The sequence below is a fragment of the Cebus imitator genome, unplaced genomic scaffold, assembly GCF_001604975.1.
Source record: "Cebus imitator isolate Cc_AM_T3 unplaced genomic scaffold, Cebus_imitator-1.0 Scaffold30, whole genome shotgun sequence".
Classification (NCBI taxonomy): domain Eukaryota; kingdom Metazoa; phylum Chordata; class Mammalia; order Primates; family Cebidae; genus Cebus; species Cebus imitator.
This window is the reverse complement of record NW_016107345.1, coordinates 3,383,587-3,401,472: the sequence shown is the minus strand read 5'-3', so window position 1 is coordinate 3,401,472 and position 17,886 is coordinate 3,383,587. Positions and strand designations below refer to the sequence as shown.

The 17,886-nt window shown below is 39.2% G+C and overlaps 1 protein-coding gene and 1 pseudogene across 2 annotated transcripts in view; both read left to right on the top strand.

The window, feature by feature from the left end:
• The window catches only part of TFDP2 (transcription factor Dp-2), a 182,352-nt gene that overhangs the window by 47,653 nt on the left and 116,813 nt on the right, over positions 1-17,886 (top strand). The window contains 1 exon segment of the mRNA XM_017523750.2: positions 4,556-4,622. Coding sequence (XP_017379239.1) covers positions 4,556-4,622 — 67 coding nt within the window.
• Positions 6,977-7,872, top strand: LOC108300755 (annotated as a pseudogene). Its single transcript, XR_001823587.2, has one exon. The product of XR_001823587.2 is annotated as a proline-rich protein 13-like (transcript).

The window sequence follows — 17,886 nt, the reverse complement described above, 5'->3', positions numbered from 1 at the left end:
ATATATATATATATATATATATATATATATATACACACACACACACATATGTATACATACATCTATGGCAATCAAAATGTATAGACATTGGCCCAGAATGATGGGTCATGCCTGTAATCCCAGCACTTTGGGAGGCTGAGTTGTGCAGATCAGTTGAGGTCAGGAGTTCGAGACCAGCCTGGCCAACACGGCAAAACCTTGTCTCTACTACAAATACAAAAATTAGCTGGGCATGGTGGCAGTGCGCCTGTAATCCTAGCTACTTGGGCTGGAGAGGCTGAGGAAGGGTAATAGCTTGAACCCAGGAGGCGGAGGTTGCAGTGAGCCAAGATTGAGCCACTTCATTCCAGCCTGGGCGATAGAGACTCCAAAGTTCTGGGTTTACAGACATGAACCACTTGCCCGGCTACTATTTAGTTTAATTTCTGTGATGAATGTCTTTTCTTATCTTGATACCTCTGGAACATCATTTAAGTGTCTTTTTTATTTTGTTTTACTTTATTTTGAGACAGGGTCTTGCCCTCTTACCCAGGCTGGAGTGCAGTGGCGTGATCATGGCTCTCTGCAGCCCCGACTTCCTGGGCTCAAGCTATCCTCCCACCTCAGCCTCTCCAGTAGCAGGACTGCAGGCACCTTGTCTACCTAATTTCTTCTATTTTTTGTAGAGACAGGGCCTCACTATATTGCCTAAGGCTGATCTCAAAGTCTTGGGCTCAGGCAATCTTCCTGCCTTAGCCTCCCTAGGTGCTGCTATTACAGCTGCTAAAATAGCCTGGCCTACCTAGCTATTTTATGTTATTTATTGTATGGACATTACACCGGTTTCCTAATATTGGCCATTAAGTTAAGTCTACTTTTTTCCTTTTTGGAACATTTTTGTCTATTTTTACTCACTCATTATTTCTACAAGACAAAATTGTACAAAATTACTGAGTCAAAGTGTGTATAATTTTTTAGAGCTTTTGATTCATATTGCTAAGTCTGTACAAATATATATGCTTGTATATGAGGGTGTCATTTCTTTTAATTTATTTTTAAATCTTTGCCAATTTAATCAGCAAAAAAATGTGTGTAATTTATTATATTTCTCTGATTACTAGTTAGGTAAACTAACCTTCTTTGTTTATTGGTTATTTGCATTTCTCTTTTGTAAATGGTCTATGCCAGGGTTTTTAGTGTTGGAAGCCATTGCAATTTGGATGACAACTCACACTTTAAATATTGCCTTGCCATTAACAGATATATTTATGCAATCATTTAACTTGATCCTATGAGCTCTTTAGTTTGTTGTGCACATACGTTTTATCATTCCCATCTTGTAGTGACTGTTCCATGATCACCTTGCCTGTGAAAGGTAGAGCTTAACTGAGCACAGATAATCTTACTCTGAACCTTTCCTTTCAGTAATGTTATGTCAGTCAGAAATGTTGAATATCAGTGAAATTACAATATCATTAGTGAATATGATCTGAGTCTTAAAAATTGAACTTAGATACTTTGAATTTGGTAGACACATAGTGACTGCTTATATCGTACACAACACAGCATTGGAATACCCAGATATTTTTCCACTATAAGTAACCATTTTATATATATATGTCTTATAACATCATGTTTTATACTTTAAATACAGACAATACAATTTATTTTTTAAAAATTGAGAAAAGAAGAGAGGAATACACAGAAAATTTTCGTCAGGACATGATTAGGCAAAAAATTTAACATGAAATATAAGCTCACTTTTTTCTCTTGTTCATTGAAACATAGGCCCTTTTTAAATAGGTAGAATAAGGAAAGAATGGCTAATATTTTAGGATGCTTTCGTTAGCCAACTTTTTCTACTCTCAAATGATATGGTTTTTTTGAATCTTTATAGTGCTTATGATAGGAGAGACTAATACATATTTCGAAGCTTTAATTAAATTAGTTTTGGATTTATATATATAAGCTTTAAATATAAACACCTCCTCTCCATCTATGAGACTAACATTAGCATACAATGTTGACTCACAGTTGACTTTTATCTTTTTAAGAGTACAATCGGTTGGTTATTAAGATGCAGATGTACAGCTGCTTAAAAATTTTCCACATTCGTTGGCTGTTTTACTCTGCAGAAGTTGGATGTTAAGAGCAGGTGTTTAAGCATAACGGTAACCCAGTAACTGAACTCTCTATGAATATGTGGTTTTAGTTGAGGTTTTTGCCATTCTTGACAAAAAGAAACAGCTATTAGTAGAGCATCTGAATTATCAAATAATGAAATAGCTCTTACATTATGATATTATAAACTATCAAATCACTTATGAAAAATATAAACACAGCTTGGTGTGGTGGCTCACATCTGTAATCCCAGCACTTTGGGAGGCCGATACAGATGGATCACTTGAGGTCAGGAGTTCGAGACCAGCCTGACCAACATGGTGAAACCCCGTCTCTACTGAAAATACAAAATTAGCTGGCATGGTGGTGCATGCCTGTAATTCCAGCTACTTGGGAGGTTGAGGCAGGAGAATTGCTTGAACTTGGGATGCAGAGGTTACAGTGAGCCGAGATTGTGCCATTGCACTCCAGCCTGGGCAAGAAGAATGAAACTCTGTCTGAAAAAAAGAAAAGAAAAATATAAGCAGTCAGTGTTTAAAACAATAAGTGCATAGTTATAAAGTTACAAAGCTTTGTGTGCTTTAAAATTCGTTTAGATTGTTGGAGATCTGATGTACCACACAGTGATGACAATTAATAGTACTGTATTGTGCGCTTGTAATTTACTAAAAGGATAGATCTTAAATTGAATGTTCTCAACACACATACACAATAATAGCTGTATAGAGGTAATGGATATGTCAGCTTGACTGTGGTGATCATTTTACAATGTATACATATATCAAGACATCAAGTTGTACACCTTAAATGTATGCAACTTTTATATATCAATGATATCTCAGTAAAGGGGTTAAAAAATCCTTTCTGTATAGTAGTACCTTGAAGGCTATTTTGAGGGCCAGGTGCGGCACCTCACACCTATAATCACAGCGCTTTGAGAAGCCGAGGTGGGCGGATCACTTGAGGTCAGGAGTTCGAGATCAGCCTGGCCAACATGGTGAAACCCCGTCTCTAATAAAAATGCAAAAATTAGCTGAGTGTGGTGACAGGCACCTGTAATCCCAGCTACCTGGGAAGCTGAGGCAGGAGAATCACTTGAACCTGGGAGGCAAGAGGTTGCAGTGAGCCAAGATTGTGCTGTTGCACTCCAGCCTGGGTGACAAGAGGGAAACTCCGTCTAAAAAGAAAAAACCAAAACAACAACAACAATGAAAACAGTATAGTTTGAGATATCATACCACAAACTTGCAATGTTACAAGTTTGTGTAATGTAACAAAATTGTAATGTTTTAAGATTACAAATCTTCGATGCTTACAAAAATAATTTAATAGTAATAATGAAGCCAATTATCAGATGTTTACATTCTGCCAAGTTTTCAAAAGTTGAGGGTTTTTTTTCCCCTCCAGGCTTTGTAATATATATCTAATATTCTGTTTGATAATACTACCATATTCAGCTCTGTGATGCCAAGTAGCGTATTGGATATTACCTTAAACGAAATAAACCATCTAAAGCTGATTTCATAAATACTTGTGTGGGTAGTCCCTCAGTGTAATACTGACAGTAACAAATGCTGACACGGAATGAGCAGTATGTACCAAGTACTGTGTTGTATGCTTTGCATGAATTATCTCATTTAATCTTTATAACAAACTGAATTGTTAAGTACTGGTATCACCCTCCAAGTTACAGATGAGGAAATTGCATGACTTGACCAAGGCCAAACCCCAAGTAGGCTTGCTGGTCCAGAATATGAACTGAAGCAGTTAGACTTGAGGCCAGTGTATTTTACTTCGGCATTGTGGTATTAATGGTCTTTGATTCCTCACATGTCATACTATTGAAAGCAGTTTAGATAGTGATTAAGAATAGTAAAAATTAAGGACAGCAGTGAGGATGGAATTTTGAAATATCTATTGGCAACTTGATGACTGCTAAATTACTTACTTGCTTTCAAAGAACTGTCAGTAAAATCTGTAAAATCTCAGTTCTGCTCAAAAGTAACAGTATTTCATTAATTTTTATCTTAAGCTGGACAATTCATATTCCCCTCACTTTTTTTTTTATTTTTTTTGTTTTTTCCCTCACGTTTTTTTGAGACACGGTCTCACTTTGTCACCCAGGCATGATCTCAGCTTACTGAGATCATGAGTGAGCAGGTGTGCAGTGGCATGATCCCAGCTCACTGCAGCACCTCTGCCTCCCAGGGTGAAGCGATCTTCCCATCTCAGCCTCTCAAGTAGTTGGAACTACAGGCAATATTTTTCCCCTTTAAGCAACGTGTCAACATTTCATTTTTAAATAATACTCCTATGGTTAATATAATTAATTAATTAATTTTCCGTGGCTATATATATTTGATACGAATGTCTGGTGGAGGATATAAAATAGCTTATTAATTGATTACATACTACTTAATATTCTATTTTTAACTTTTTAAACTATTTTATTCAGGTTGGTTTGACTTCCACAAATGCCGAAGTAAGAGGATTTATAGATCAGAATCTCAGTCCAACAAAAGGTAAGGGTTATTGAATGAAATTTTTCTGAATTAAGCTAATTTTATTGCATTTGTTTTATAAAATATGTAGCTACATGTATTACTTTATGTATAATAATTTTATAATATTAGCACTTTGTTCCATGCCAAATAACTTGTGTTGTGTGAAAGTCATTTACCTCGAGAGATGGAGGGTTTTCCTGTGTGAGTTTTCTTTTTCCTGAGAGATCTCTAAGATCCTTTAACAATGATCTTATTATAATGGAAACTATTCAGACTACTGTTTTCTTGATTTTCTTGTTTGAGAGTCCTACTTTCAAGTGGTTTAACTTGTAACGAAGTACAGTAGAGAAAAATATATATATATATGTTTTCTATATTGTGTGTATTTATATTTTCTTTGACTAATATGTGGCTTACTGGAGGAATGCTTATATCAGAAATCTGGACCACTGGCTTGGTGCAGTGGCTCACACCTGTAATCCCATCACTTTGGAAGGCCAAGCTTAAGGATTGCTTAAGCCCAGGAGTTTGAGACCAGCCTGGGTAACATAGTCAGATGAGACATTGTCTACAAAAAATTAGCGGGACATGATGGTATGTGCCTGTGATCCCAGCTACTCAGGAGGCCAGCGTAGGAGGACTGCTTGAGCTTGGAAAGTTGAGGCTGCAGTGAGCCATGATCATGCCACTGCACTCTAGCCTGGGTGACAGAATGAGACCCTATCTCAAAAAAAAAGAAAAAAAATTCTGGTCTACCAGTACAATAATTTATATAGGAACCAGCAGTATCTTTCAATATGTCTCTTTGAACAGTATCTTGTGGTATGTAGAGATACATGCTAAAAGGTTTACGGATGAAATGATATGTCTGGAATTGGCTTCAAAATATCCACTGGGGAAATAGGATAAAGTGGGTGATATTATAGATAAAACGATATTGTCTAAAGTTGATTATTTGTTTAAGCTAGGTAATATCTCTGTGGGGTTTCATTATGACTTTTCTTTCTCTTTTCTTTTGTATATATTTGAAAATTTCCATTATAAACAGTAGGAACAAGATGTATGCTATTACAATACAAATAGCTATGAGGGAAACGTCAACTTCCTCAAAGGGTTTGTGTCTCAGGTGGGAGATATACTCTAGAGCAGGGGTCCCCAATCCCCAGGCCATGGGTTATTTTTTTCAGTTATCACTGTTCTATTAATCCTAGCCAATGATTTTTTTTCAGACATTGCATTTTTCAGTTCTAGAATTTCCATTGGGTTCTCTACGGCTTTTATTTTTCTACCGAGTAGAGAGGGTGAAAGCACAAATACAAGAGCATTGACAAAGAAAACGTAGAATGTTAGAGCAGCACTGAACTCAGTTGAGGTTAAATTTAAAGATCTTAATCCAGGAGGTTGACTACTTTTGTTCAGCAGCACTAATAAGTAAGACAGGGGCCAGGTGTGGTGGCTTATGCCTGTAGTCCCATTACTTTGGGAGGCTGAGGCAGGTGGATCACCTGAGATCTGGAGTTTGAGACCAGCCTGGCCAACATGGTGAAACCCCTTCTCTACTAAAAATACAAAAATGTAACTGGGCATGATGGTGCATGGCTGTAATCTCAGCTACTTGGGAGGCTGAGGCAGGAGAATTGCTTGAACCCGGGTAGGGGCGGAGATTGCAGTGAGCCAAGATTGTGTCATTGTACTCCAGCCTGGCCAACAAGATTGAAACTCCATCCCAAAAGAAAAAAGAGCAGGAGATCTGGCCTGGTACAGTGGCTCACGCTTGTGATCCCAGCACCCTGGGAGGCAGAGGTGGAAGGATTGCCTGAGTCCAGGAGTTTGGGGCTGCAGTGAGCTATAATTGCACAACTGCCTTCCGGCCTGGGTGATAGACCATGACCCTGTCTCAAAAAAAAGGTTGGGCGCATTGGCTCACACCTATATTTCCAGCACTTTGGGAGGCCAAGGCATGTGGATCTCTTGAGCCTGGGAGTTCGAGACCCCAGGCTCGCCAACATGGTGAAACCCTGTATCTACAAAAGATACAGAAATTAGCCAGGCGCACGCTTGTAATCCCAGCTTCTCAGGAGGCAGAGACACAAGAATCGCCTGAACCCGGGAGGTGGAGGTTGCAGTGAGTCAGGATTGCACCACTGTACTCCAACCTGGGTGATAGAGTAAGACTCTGTCTCAAAAATGGAAAAAAAAAAAAAAGAGAGCTGGAATGCTCCAGGGTTGGGATACCTCCAGCCAGTGCTACAGAAGGGAAAGTAGTGTAGATGTGAAACACATATAAAGAAAGATGGGGTGACTGAGAAGGAGAACGCATGAAGCCCAGGAAGTTGTGGAAAGGTGACAGGGCTGGAGGACACACCTAAACATGGAATCTCAATGCTGGGCAGCCAGGGCCAAATCCACATCCCCCCAACATTGGGTACCCTGGAGGTTCCAGTCTTGCCCGTCTACCACCTATCAATCCACCTTTTCCACCAGGCTCCTTCCGCAGGAGCTTCCCAGGGCAATCCAGCTTTCCCCCTAGGTGGGCCCCCTCATCCTGTGCCACAGCCAGGGTATCCAGAATGCCCACCCTCGGGTCCCTACCCTCCTTCGTACCCACTGCCTGCCCCTGGAATGCCTCCTTAGAATCCCTTGGCCCCTGGCATGGTTGGTCCAGGAGTGATAGTGGACAAGAAGATGTAGAAGAAAATGAAGAAAGCTTATAAAAACATGCACCAGCACCACAAGCATGGCAGGCATTGCTTCTCCTCTTCCTCCTCCTCTTCCAGCAGTGACTCTGACTGGATCCAGGCCCTGGACCCTTCCCTCAGGTCTCACCAGTTCTGCTCTCCTATCAAGCTTCAGATGCCCTGTTGTTTTGGGGGAAAGTAGCTCTTGAGCTCCCCACCCTTACCACCACCTGAGCCTCACCCTGCTGTTCAGCCCTGAGTGCCTAGGGAAAATGGGAAGATGATTGCCATGGCATGGCCACTTTCTTGCTGTTTGGATAGATTATATAGCTAATGAGTTTAGCAGGAGAGCTATTTTTTGAAGATGATGAACTAAGTGTTGAAGATAAGTTTGAGATCTGTAAAATGTGATTTTTTTGCTTCCTCTTATAATACTTGTGATTGGGGGGATTTGTGGAAACTTGATTATGATGAAAAACCTCAATTTTTTTTTGTAATGTTGGCATACTTGGGGAATTCAGTGGCAAATACATTCCCCAGCAGGCCTTTTGTTGGTTGCACTAACTGCAAGGTTGCTGAGAAGTAGAGTCTGTTTGGTCAATGAGCTTTGACTGCCATTTTGGAACCTCACCTTTCCTTTTTAGCCCAATATGCTGTGTCAGGTCCTAGTCTCGTTTTCCAGCTCTCAGTCCAAATAAAGCTATTTATCCCGGTTTAAAAAAAAAAAAGGAGGGGGAAGGGAGGGAGGGAGGGAGGAAGGAAGGAAGGAAGGAAGGAAGGAAGGAAGGAAGGAAGGAAGGAAGGAAGGAAGGAAGGAGAGATGGCATTGTATGTGGCAAGAAATGAGACCTGAGAGGTAGGCCACATTCTTTCATTGCTTCAGGAAATATTTATTAAATAGTACTTACTTACTATGTGCCAGGCATTTTTCTGAGTGCTAAGGATAAATAAGGAATAGAACAAAGTCCCTTCCCTCATGGAGCTTACATTCTGGTGAGGAAGATAGATTACAAACATATACACATAAAATACTGATTATGTGAAAAAAAATCTATTTATCAGGTTATGGGACTAAGGATGAAATAGCAAGGAGATTCAGATCTAGATAGGGTGCGTCAGAGAGGAATGCACTGAGGAAGTAGCAGTGTAGCAGAGGTGGTGACTATACAGTAGAGACCTAGATAATAAAGTTATCTAGTCATAATATTAGTCGTAATCTATAATGAGACCGAGACTTAATGAGTAAAGAAGTATGTAAAATAGGCAGTATACAGTGGCCCGTGCCTGTAATCCCAACACTTTGGGAGGCCAAGGTGGGTGGATTGCTTGAGCTCAGCAGTTCTAGACCAGCCTGGGCAACATGGCAAAACCCCACCTCTACAAAAAATACAAAATAATTAGCTGATGTGATGGCATGCACCTGTAGTCCCAGCCTCTCTGGAGGCTGAGGCAGGAGGATCACTTGAGCCTAGAAGGTGGAGGTTGCAGTGAGCTGAGATCATGCCACTGAACTCCAGCCTATCTGACAGAGTGAGGCCCTGTCTCAAAAAAAAGAAAAGTGTGTGAAATAGTAAGAAATGCAGTCACTTGCTGCATAATGATGTTTCAGTAATAATGGATGGCTATCCAGCAGTGGTCCCATAAGATAATGGTGTGTTTTTACTGTACCTTTTCTGTGTTTAGCTATGTTTAGATACACAAAAACTTACCATATGTTGGCTTTACAGTTGCCTACAGTATTCAGTACAGTAACATGCTGTCCACATTTAGGTTTGTGTAAGTATACTCCATGATGTTTGTACAACAATGAAATCACCTAACAATGCATTTCTCAGAACTTACCCCGTTGTTAACTGACACATGACTACGTATATTAGTCTCTGCACCAGCTCTCTGGCACAGAACTCTTGCAACCCTTGTAATTTCCTGAATGATAGGGGTGCTAGGAGAATCATTTCTTATATTATTTGATCAACACCCTGATTCCTGAGACAGAGTTCCTAATACCCTTGTAGAAGGGAGTACTAGGAGAACCTTTTGTTGTAATATTTGGTTTTTGACCCCAGTTCCTGACACAGAACTCCTAAGACCTTTGTAATTTCCTGAATGACAGGAGCATCTGATACAGAGCTCCTAAATCCCTCAGAATTTCCTGGGTAATTAGGCATGACTTTTGTACGAATGAGGTGACTCTTGGTGGGCTCTTGGATTGGGGTTAGTCACCAGAAAGATAAAGCCACAATTGTAACCTTGAAGCTTTCAGCCCTACCCCCTATTCACTGGAGATGGGAGAAGGGCTGGAAATTGAGTTAATAATTAATCATACCTCTGTGATAAAGCCTTCATAAAAATCCCTAAGCTGTAAAGTTTGGAGAGCATCCAGGTTTGTGCACACATCCGTGTGTCAGGAGGGTGGCGCACTCCAAATCTGGGGACAGAAGCTTCTGAGCTTGGGGCCTTCCACACCTTCCTTTATGTATATGTTCTTCTGACTGTTCATCCTGTTCATCTATGTCCTTTGTTATACCCTTTTAAAATTAACTGATAAACGTAAGTAAAGTGTTTCCCTTTTGCTAGGGTTCTGTGAGCCGCTCTAGCAAATTAATTGAACCTGAGTAGGGAGTTGGGGGAACTCCAACTGGTTGGTCAAAAGCACAGGTCACAACCCTGGGCTTGGAACTGGCATGTAAAGTAGGGGACAGTATTGTGGCTCTGAGCCCTTAACCAGTGGGATCTGATGTGATCTTTTGGTAGTGTCAGATTGATTGCTTGCAGTGGGGAGAAATCCCCACACATTTTGGTGACCAGAGGCAAAGTGTTTTGTGTTAAATGATGTACAAAGAGTTGGAAAAACACTTTGGTTTTCTCCTGTCCTTAATAAAGTAGATACCATCAGAAAGAGAATGCTGGAAGCAGAATGTAAATGAAACTAGAAGAGCAGGTGATCCTGAAGAGCCAGCAGCAGTAAGTTCTCAGAAGTTACCACCAAATTCAGGTGAAAAAGAACAAGGGTAGAAGATAGTGGCAGAAGGGAAGGAAAAGAAATGATAAACATGAGGCTAGGTGCGGTGGCTCACTCCTGTGATCCCAGCACTTTGGGAGGCTGAGGCGGGTGGACTACCTGAGGTCGGGAGTTCGAGACCAGCCCGACCAACATGGAGTAACCCCATTTCTACTAAAAATACAGAAAATTAGCTGGACGTGGTGGGACATGCCTGTAATCCCAGCTACTTGGGAGGCTGAGGCAGGAGAATTGCTTCAACCTGGGAGGTGGAGGTTGCAGTAAGCTGAAATCATGCCATGTACTCCAGCCTGGGCAACAACAAAACTCTGTCTCAAAAAATAAAAAAAAAAGGGAAAAAAACCCATGAATAATATTTTAAAAGTAGATTTGGTGACTGAGGTTTGGTGTAGAGGGAAGGTACTAATCAAGGTAGTTTGCTGGGATCACAGGCTGATTGACTGAGTAGAAAATGGGTAGAGATTATTGTTCTTTGTTTTACCAGTAGAACCCTTTTCCCAAGTAAAATCTTACATGGAATCCACATATATCAGCTAGACAAAATGAGGCTAATATGGATAGAGGACTTGGAGCTCCCTGAGGTTATTAGCAATACTTTAAATGGGAAGTAGGACAAGAGGCGTTATTATATGCACATACACCGAAGGGTTCTTTTTTAAGATTTAACTGTTTTCATCTTCCCCTGTCCTTGCCCTCAGATACAGACAGCTGGCAGGGGAAATTTTTGTTAATTTTCCTTCTTAATAAAAGAAATAAATGCTCATTTAAAAATACAAAGAAAAATGAGAAAAATAGAAAATCTAGTTCAAATACACAAGAGTAAAACATTTTCTTTTATTATTTTTTATGTGCAACTTAAAGAATACAGTCATAATCATATTTATTTATTCCTTTTTTTCTTTTTTTGTTTTTGAGACGGAGTCTCGCACTGTCACCAGGCTGGAGTGCAGTGGTGCAGATCTTCCGACTCCCTGGTTCAAGCAATTCTCCTGTGTCAGCCTCCCGAGTAGCTGGGATTACAGGCACATGCCACCATGCCCAGCTAATTTTTGTATTTTTCGTAGAGATGGGCCTTCACCGTGTAGTAGGATGGTCTTGATCTGACTTCGTGAATCCCCCTACCTCGGCCTCCCAAAGTGCTGGGATTACAAGCATGAGCCACCATGCCCATTCCTAATATTTTAAAGTCTTGTTTAAAAAGTTTTTAAATTTTTTGTGGGTACACAATAGATGTGTGTGTGTATATCTCTATATATTAATAGAGTACTTGAGTTATTTTGATATAGGTATACTTTATCAAATAGGTAATAATCATATCATGGTAGATGGAGTATCCATACCCTCAAGCATTTGTCTTTTGTGGTTACAAACAATCCAGTTATACTCTTTTAGTTATTTATAAATATATAATTAAATTATTATTGACCGATGGGTGCAGTGGCTCATGCCTGTAATCCCAGCACTTTGGGAGGCAGGCAGATCACTTGAGGTCAGGAGTTCAGGACCAGCCTGGCCAACATGGTGAAATACTTTCTCTACTGAAAATACAAAAATTAGCCAGGTATGGTGGCACACGCTTGTAATCCCAGCTACTTGGGAGGCTGAGGTGGGAGAATTGCTTGAACCTGGGAGGTGGAGGTTGCATTGAGCTGATGAGATCACACCACTGTACTCCAGGCTGGGTGACAGAGTGAGACTCTGTCTTGCCCCCCCAACCCCCCCAAAAAAAATCAAGTATCAAATCTTATTCTTTCTGAGTTTTCTTGTACTCATTAATCACCCTCACTCCACCTGCCACCCCTGTCACACCACTATGTTTCCCAACCTCTGGTAACCGTAGTTCTGTTTTCTATCTCCACGTGTTCAATTATTTTAGTTTTTAGCACCCACAAATAAATGAGAACATGTGAAGTTTATCTTTCCATGCCTGGCTTATTTCACTTAATGTAATGACCTCCAGTTCCTTCCATTTTGCCAATGATAGGATCTCATTTTTTTCTATGGCTGAATAGTACTCCATTGTGTACATGTACCACATCTGCTTTATCCATTTTTCCGTTGGTGGACACTTAGATTGCTTCTAAATCTTGGCTGCAACAAACATGGAAATGCAGATATCTCTTCAGTATACTTTTGGGTGTATACCTGGCAGTGGGATTGCTGCATCATGTGGTAGCTCAATTTTTAGTTTTTTAGGAACACTCAAACTGTTCTCCGTAGTGGTTGCACTAACTTACATTCCCACCAACAGTGTACAACGGTTTTCTTCTCTCCATATCCTCACCACCATTTATTATTCACTGTCTCTTGGTTAAAAGCCATTTTTACTGGAGTGAGATGGTAGCTCATTGTAGTTTTGATTTGCATTTCTCTGGTAATCAGTACTGTTGAGCACCTTTTTATATACCTGTTTGCCATTTATGTATCTTCTTTTGAGAAATGTCTATTCAGTTCTTTTGCCCGTTTTTTAATTGAATTGTTAGATTTTTTTTTTCCTAGAGAGTTGTTTGAGCTCTTTATATATTCTGGCTATAAATCTCTTGTCAGATGGGTAGTTATACAAATGTTTCTCCCATTCTGTGGGTTGTCTATCATTTTGTTGATAGCTTCCTTTGCTATGAAGAAACCTTTTACTTGTTAGGTTCTCATTTGTCCTTTTTTGCTTTGGTTGCCTGTGCTTGTGGGTTGCTGCTCAAGAAATTCTTGCCCAGACCAATGTCTTGGAGACTTTCCTCAATGTTCTCTTGTAGTAGTTTTATAGATTGAGGTTTTATATTTAAATTTTTAATCTACTTTGATTTGATTTTTGTATATGTTGGGAGATAGGGGTCTAGTTTCATTCTTCTGCATGTGGCTTTCCAGTTTTCCCAGCACTGTTTATTGAAGAAACTGTCTGTTTCCCAATGTTTGTTGTTGGCATCTTTGTGGAAAATGAGTTAACTCTAGGTGTATGGATTTGTTTCTGGGTTCTCTGTTCCATTGGTCTCAGTATCTGTTTTTTTGTTTTGTTTTGTTTTGTTTTTTTGCCAGTACCATGGTATTTTGTTTACTATAGCTCTGTAGTATAATTTGAAGTCAGATAATGTGATTCAGTTGTATTATTTTTGCTCAGGATAGCTTTGGCTATTCTGGGTCTATTGTGGCTCTATATAATTTTCTATTTCTGTGAAGAATGTCATTGGTATTTTGATAGGATTACATTGAACCTGTAGATTGCCTTGGGTACTGTGGACATATTAACAACATTTATTCTTCTAGTCCATGAACATGGAATATCTTTCCATTTTTTTGTATTCTCTTTCTTTCATCAATATTTTGTGGCTTTTATTGTAGAAATCTTCCTTTGACTAATTCCTAGGTATTTAATTTGATTTGTATTTACTATAAATGGGATTACTTTTAATTACTTTTTCAGATAGTTCACTATTGCCATATAGAAAGCTACTGATTTTTGTATGTTGATTTGTGTCCTGCAACTTTACTGAATTTGTTTATCAGTAAAATAGGTTTTTGCAGGAGTCTAGATGTTTCCAAATATAAGATATTATCTGTAAACAGGGATAATTTGACTTTTTCTTTCCAATTTGAGTGACCCTTTATTTTTATCTCTTGTCTGAATGCTCTAGCTAGGACTTCCAGTACTATATTGAATAACAGTATTGAAAGTAGGCTTCCTTATTGTGTTCCAGATCTTACAGGAAAGGCTTTCAGTTTTTCCCTATCCTGTACTTCATTAGCTATGGGTCTGTCATGTATGCTTTTTATTGTATTGAATTTTACTGCCCAGTTTTTTGAGGGTTTGTATCATGAAAGGATGTTGAATTTTGTCAAATGCTTTTTCAACATCAGTTGTAATGATTATATTGTTTTTGTACGTCATTTCATTGATATGATATATTACATTGATTGACTTGCGTACATTGAGCCATCTTGCATCTCTGAGGTATATCGCACTTGGTCATGATCAGTGAACTTTTTAATGTGTTGTTGAATATGGTTGGTAGTATTTTGTTGAGGATTTTTGCCTGAGTGTACATCAGGGATATTTGCCTGTAGTTTTCTTTTTTGATGTTTCTTTGTCTGGTTTTGGTGTCTGGGTGATACAAGCCTTTTAGAATGAATTTGGAAGTATTCTCTTCTCCTCTCTTTCAGTGGTCCCCAACCTTTTTAGCACCAGGGACTGGTTTTGTGGAAGACAAGTTTTCCATGGACTGGGATCGGGAGAGGTATGGTTTCAGAACGATTCAAGTGCATTACATTTGCTGTGCACTTTATTTTTAATATTACTACATTGTGATATATGATGAAATAATGATACAACTCACCATAATGTAGAATCAGTGGGAGCCCTGAGCTTGTTTTTCTGCAACTAGGCCATCCCATCTAGGGGTGACAGGAGACAGTGACAGATCATCAGGGATTAGATTCTCATAAGGAGTGCACAACCTAGATCCCTCACATGCACAGTTCACAACAGGGTTTGCGCTCGTGTGAGAATATAATGTTGCGGCTAGTCTGACAGAGGCAGAGGTCAGGCAGTAATGCAAGCAATGGGGAGCAGCTGTAAATACAGATGAAGCTTCTTTCACTTGCCTGCCACTCACCTCCTGCACTGTGGCCTGGTTCCTAACAGGCCATGGACCCGTACCAGTCTGTGGCCCAGGGGTTATGGGACCCCTGCTCTATTTTTTGGAATAGTTTGAGTAAAATTGATATCAGTTCTTTAAATATTTGGTAAGATTGAGCAGTGAAGCTCTCCAGGGCTGGGTTTTTTTTACTGGAAGCCTTTTTATTGTTGTTTCAATCTTGTCACTTGTTATTTGTCTGTTCAGGTTTTGGATTACTTCATGGTTCCATGTTGGTAGGTTGTATGTGTCTAGGAATTTATCCGTTTCTTCTAGGCTTTCCAATTTATTGGCATGTAGTTGTTTCTAGTAGTCACCAATGAATTTCCATGGTATCAATTTTAATGTCTCCTTTTTCATTTCTGATTTTATTTATTTAGATGTTCTCTTGTTTTTTCTTAGTCTGGCTAAAGGTTTGCTAATTTTATCTTTTCAGAAAACCAACTTTTTGTTTCATTGATCCTTTGCATTGTTTCCTTTGTTTTAATTTTATTTCTGCTCTTTATTCTTTCTTCTACAAATTTTAAGTTTGGTTTGCTCTTGCTTTTCTAGCTCTTTAAGATGCATCATTAGGTTATTTGAAATTTTCTTCAGTCTTTTTAATTCTCTTTTTGATGTAAGTACTTATACTATAAACTACCCTCTTAGTGCTGCTTTTACTATATCCTGTAGGTTTCAGTGCATTGTGTTTCTATTATCATTTGTTTCAAGTAAATTTTAAATTTCTTTCTAATTTATTTTTTGACCCTCTGGCCAATTGGTGGCATATTGTTCAGTTTCTATATCTTTGTACAGTTTCTAGAATTCCTCCTGTTATTGATATCTAGTTTTATTCCATTGTGATCAGAGAAGATGCTTCATAATATTTCAGTGTTTTTGAATGTTTTAAGACCTGTTTTGTTAACCTAACACATGGTCTACTCTTGAGAATGATCCATGTACTGAAAGAAAGAATGTGTATTGTGCAGCCACTGGATGAAATTTTTTGTAAATATCTATTAGGTCCAATTGGTCTATAGTGAAAATTAAGTTTCTTTGTGGATTTTCTGTTTGGAAGACCTGTTCATTGCTGAAAGTGGGGTGTTGAAGTCTCCAGATATTTTTGTATTGGGGGTATCTGTTTAGCACTAATATTTGCTTTATATATTTGGGTGCTCCAGTGTTGAGTGCATATATATTTACAATAGTTATGTTCTTTTGCTGAATTGACCCCTTTATCATTATGTAATGACCTTGTCTCTTTATAGTTTTTGTCTTGAAATCTGTTTTGCCTGATATAAGTATAGCTACGTCTGCTCTTTCGGTTTCCATTGTCATGGAATATTTTTTTTCCATCTCTTTATATCTGTGTGTGTCTTTATTGGTGAAGCATGTTTTTTGTAGACAAGTCATTGGATCTTGTTTTTTATTCATTCAGCCACTTCATGTATTTTGGTTAGAGAGTTTAGTCCATTTTCATTCAATGTTATTGTTGGTAAGTAAGGACTTACTCCTGCCATTTTCTTGAATTCTGGTTGTTTTGTGGTGTTCTCTTCCTTTCTCTCCTTCCTGCTTTCCTTATTTAGTTAAGGTGATTTTTCTCTGGTGGTATGAATTAATTTCTTGCTTTATTTTTTGTGTATCCATTGTATGTTGTTTGATTTGAGGTTACTATGAAGCTTACAAGTAATATAACCCATTATTTTTTAAACAGATGACAACTGGCCAGGTGTGGTGGCTCACCCCTGCGATCCTAGCACTTTGGGAAGCCAAGGCTAGCAGATCACTTGAGGTCAGGAGTTTGAGACCAGCCTGGCCAATGTGACGAAACCCCTTCTCTACTAAAAATACAAAAATTAGCCAGACATGGTGGTGTGGGTCTGTAATTCCTGCTACTTGGGAGGCTGAGACATGAGAATCACTTGAACCTGGGAGAGGTTGCAGTGAGCTGAGATCACACCACTGCACTCCAGCCTGGGTGACAGAGCAAGACTCTGTCTCAAAAAAAAAGGAGTTTTGTACCTTCAGACGATTTCTCATTGTTCATTAACATCCTTTTCTTTTAGATTGAAGAACTTCCTTTAGAATTTCTTGTAGAACATGTCTGGCATTGATGAAATCTCTTAGCTTTTGGTTGTCTAGGAAAGTCTTTATTTCTTCTTCATGTTTGAAGAATGTTTTTGCTGGACATACTATTGTGGGGCAAAAAGTATTTTCCTTCAGTGCTTTAAATATGTCATGCCACTCTCTTCCTGGACCACTGAGAAGTCTGCTTCTGGGTGCTTTGGAGCTCCATTGTATGTTATTTGTTTCTCTGTTTTTTTCTTTTTCTTTTTGAGATGGAGTCTCACTCTGTTGCCCATGTGCTAGAGTGCGATGGCATGATCTTGGCCCACCACAACTTCTGCCTCCTGGGTTGAAGCGATTCTCCTACCTCAGCCTCCCAAGTAGCTGGGATTACAGATGCATGCCACTACACCCAGCTAATTTTTGTATTTTTTGGTAGAGTTGAAGTTTCACCATATTGGCCAGGCTGGTCTCAAACTCCTGACCTCAGGCGATCCACCCACCTCGGCCTCCCAAAGTGCTGGAATTACAAGTGTGAGCCACAATGCCAGCAGGTTTTCTTTTCTCCTGGGACTTTTAGGACTCTTTCTTTATCTTTGACCTTCAGGAGTTTGATTAGTAAATGCCTTCAGTTACTCTTCGGGTTAAGTCAGCCTGGTGTTCATAACCTTCTTATACTTGAATGTTGATATCTTTCTCTAGGTTTGGGAATTTTGCTGATATTATCTCTTTGAATAAACTTGTTACCCTATCTGTTTTTCTACCTCCACTTTAAGGCTAATAACTGTTAGACTTGCTGTTTGGAGGCTATTTTCTGGATCTTGTAGGTGTGCTTCATTCTTTTTCATTCTTTTTTTCTTTTATCTCCTCTTACTGTGTGTGTGTGTGTGTTTGTGTGTGTGTGTGTGTGT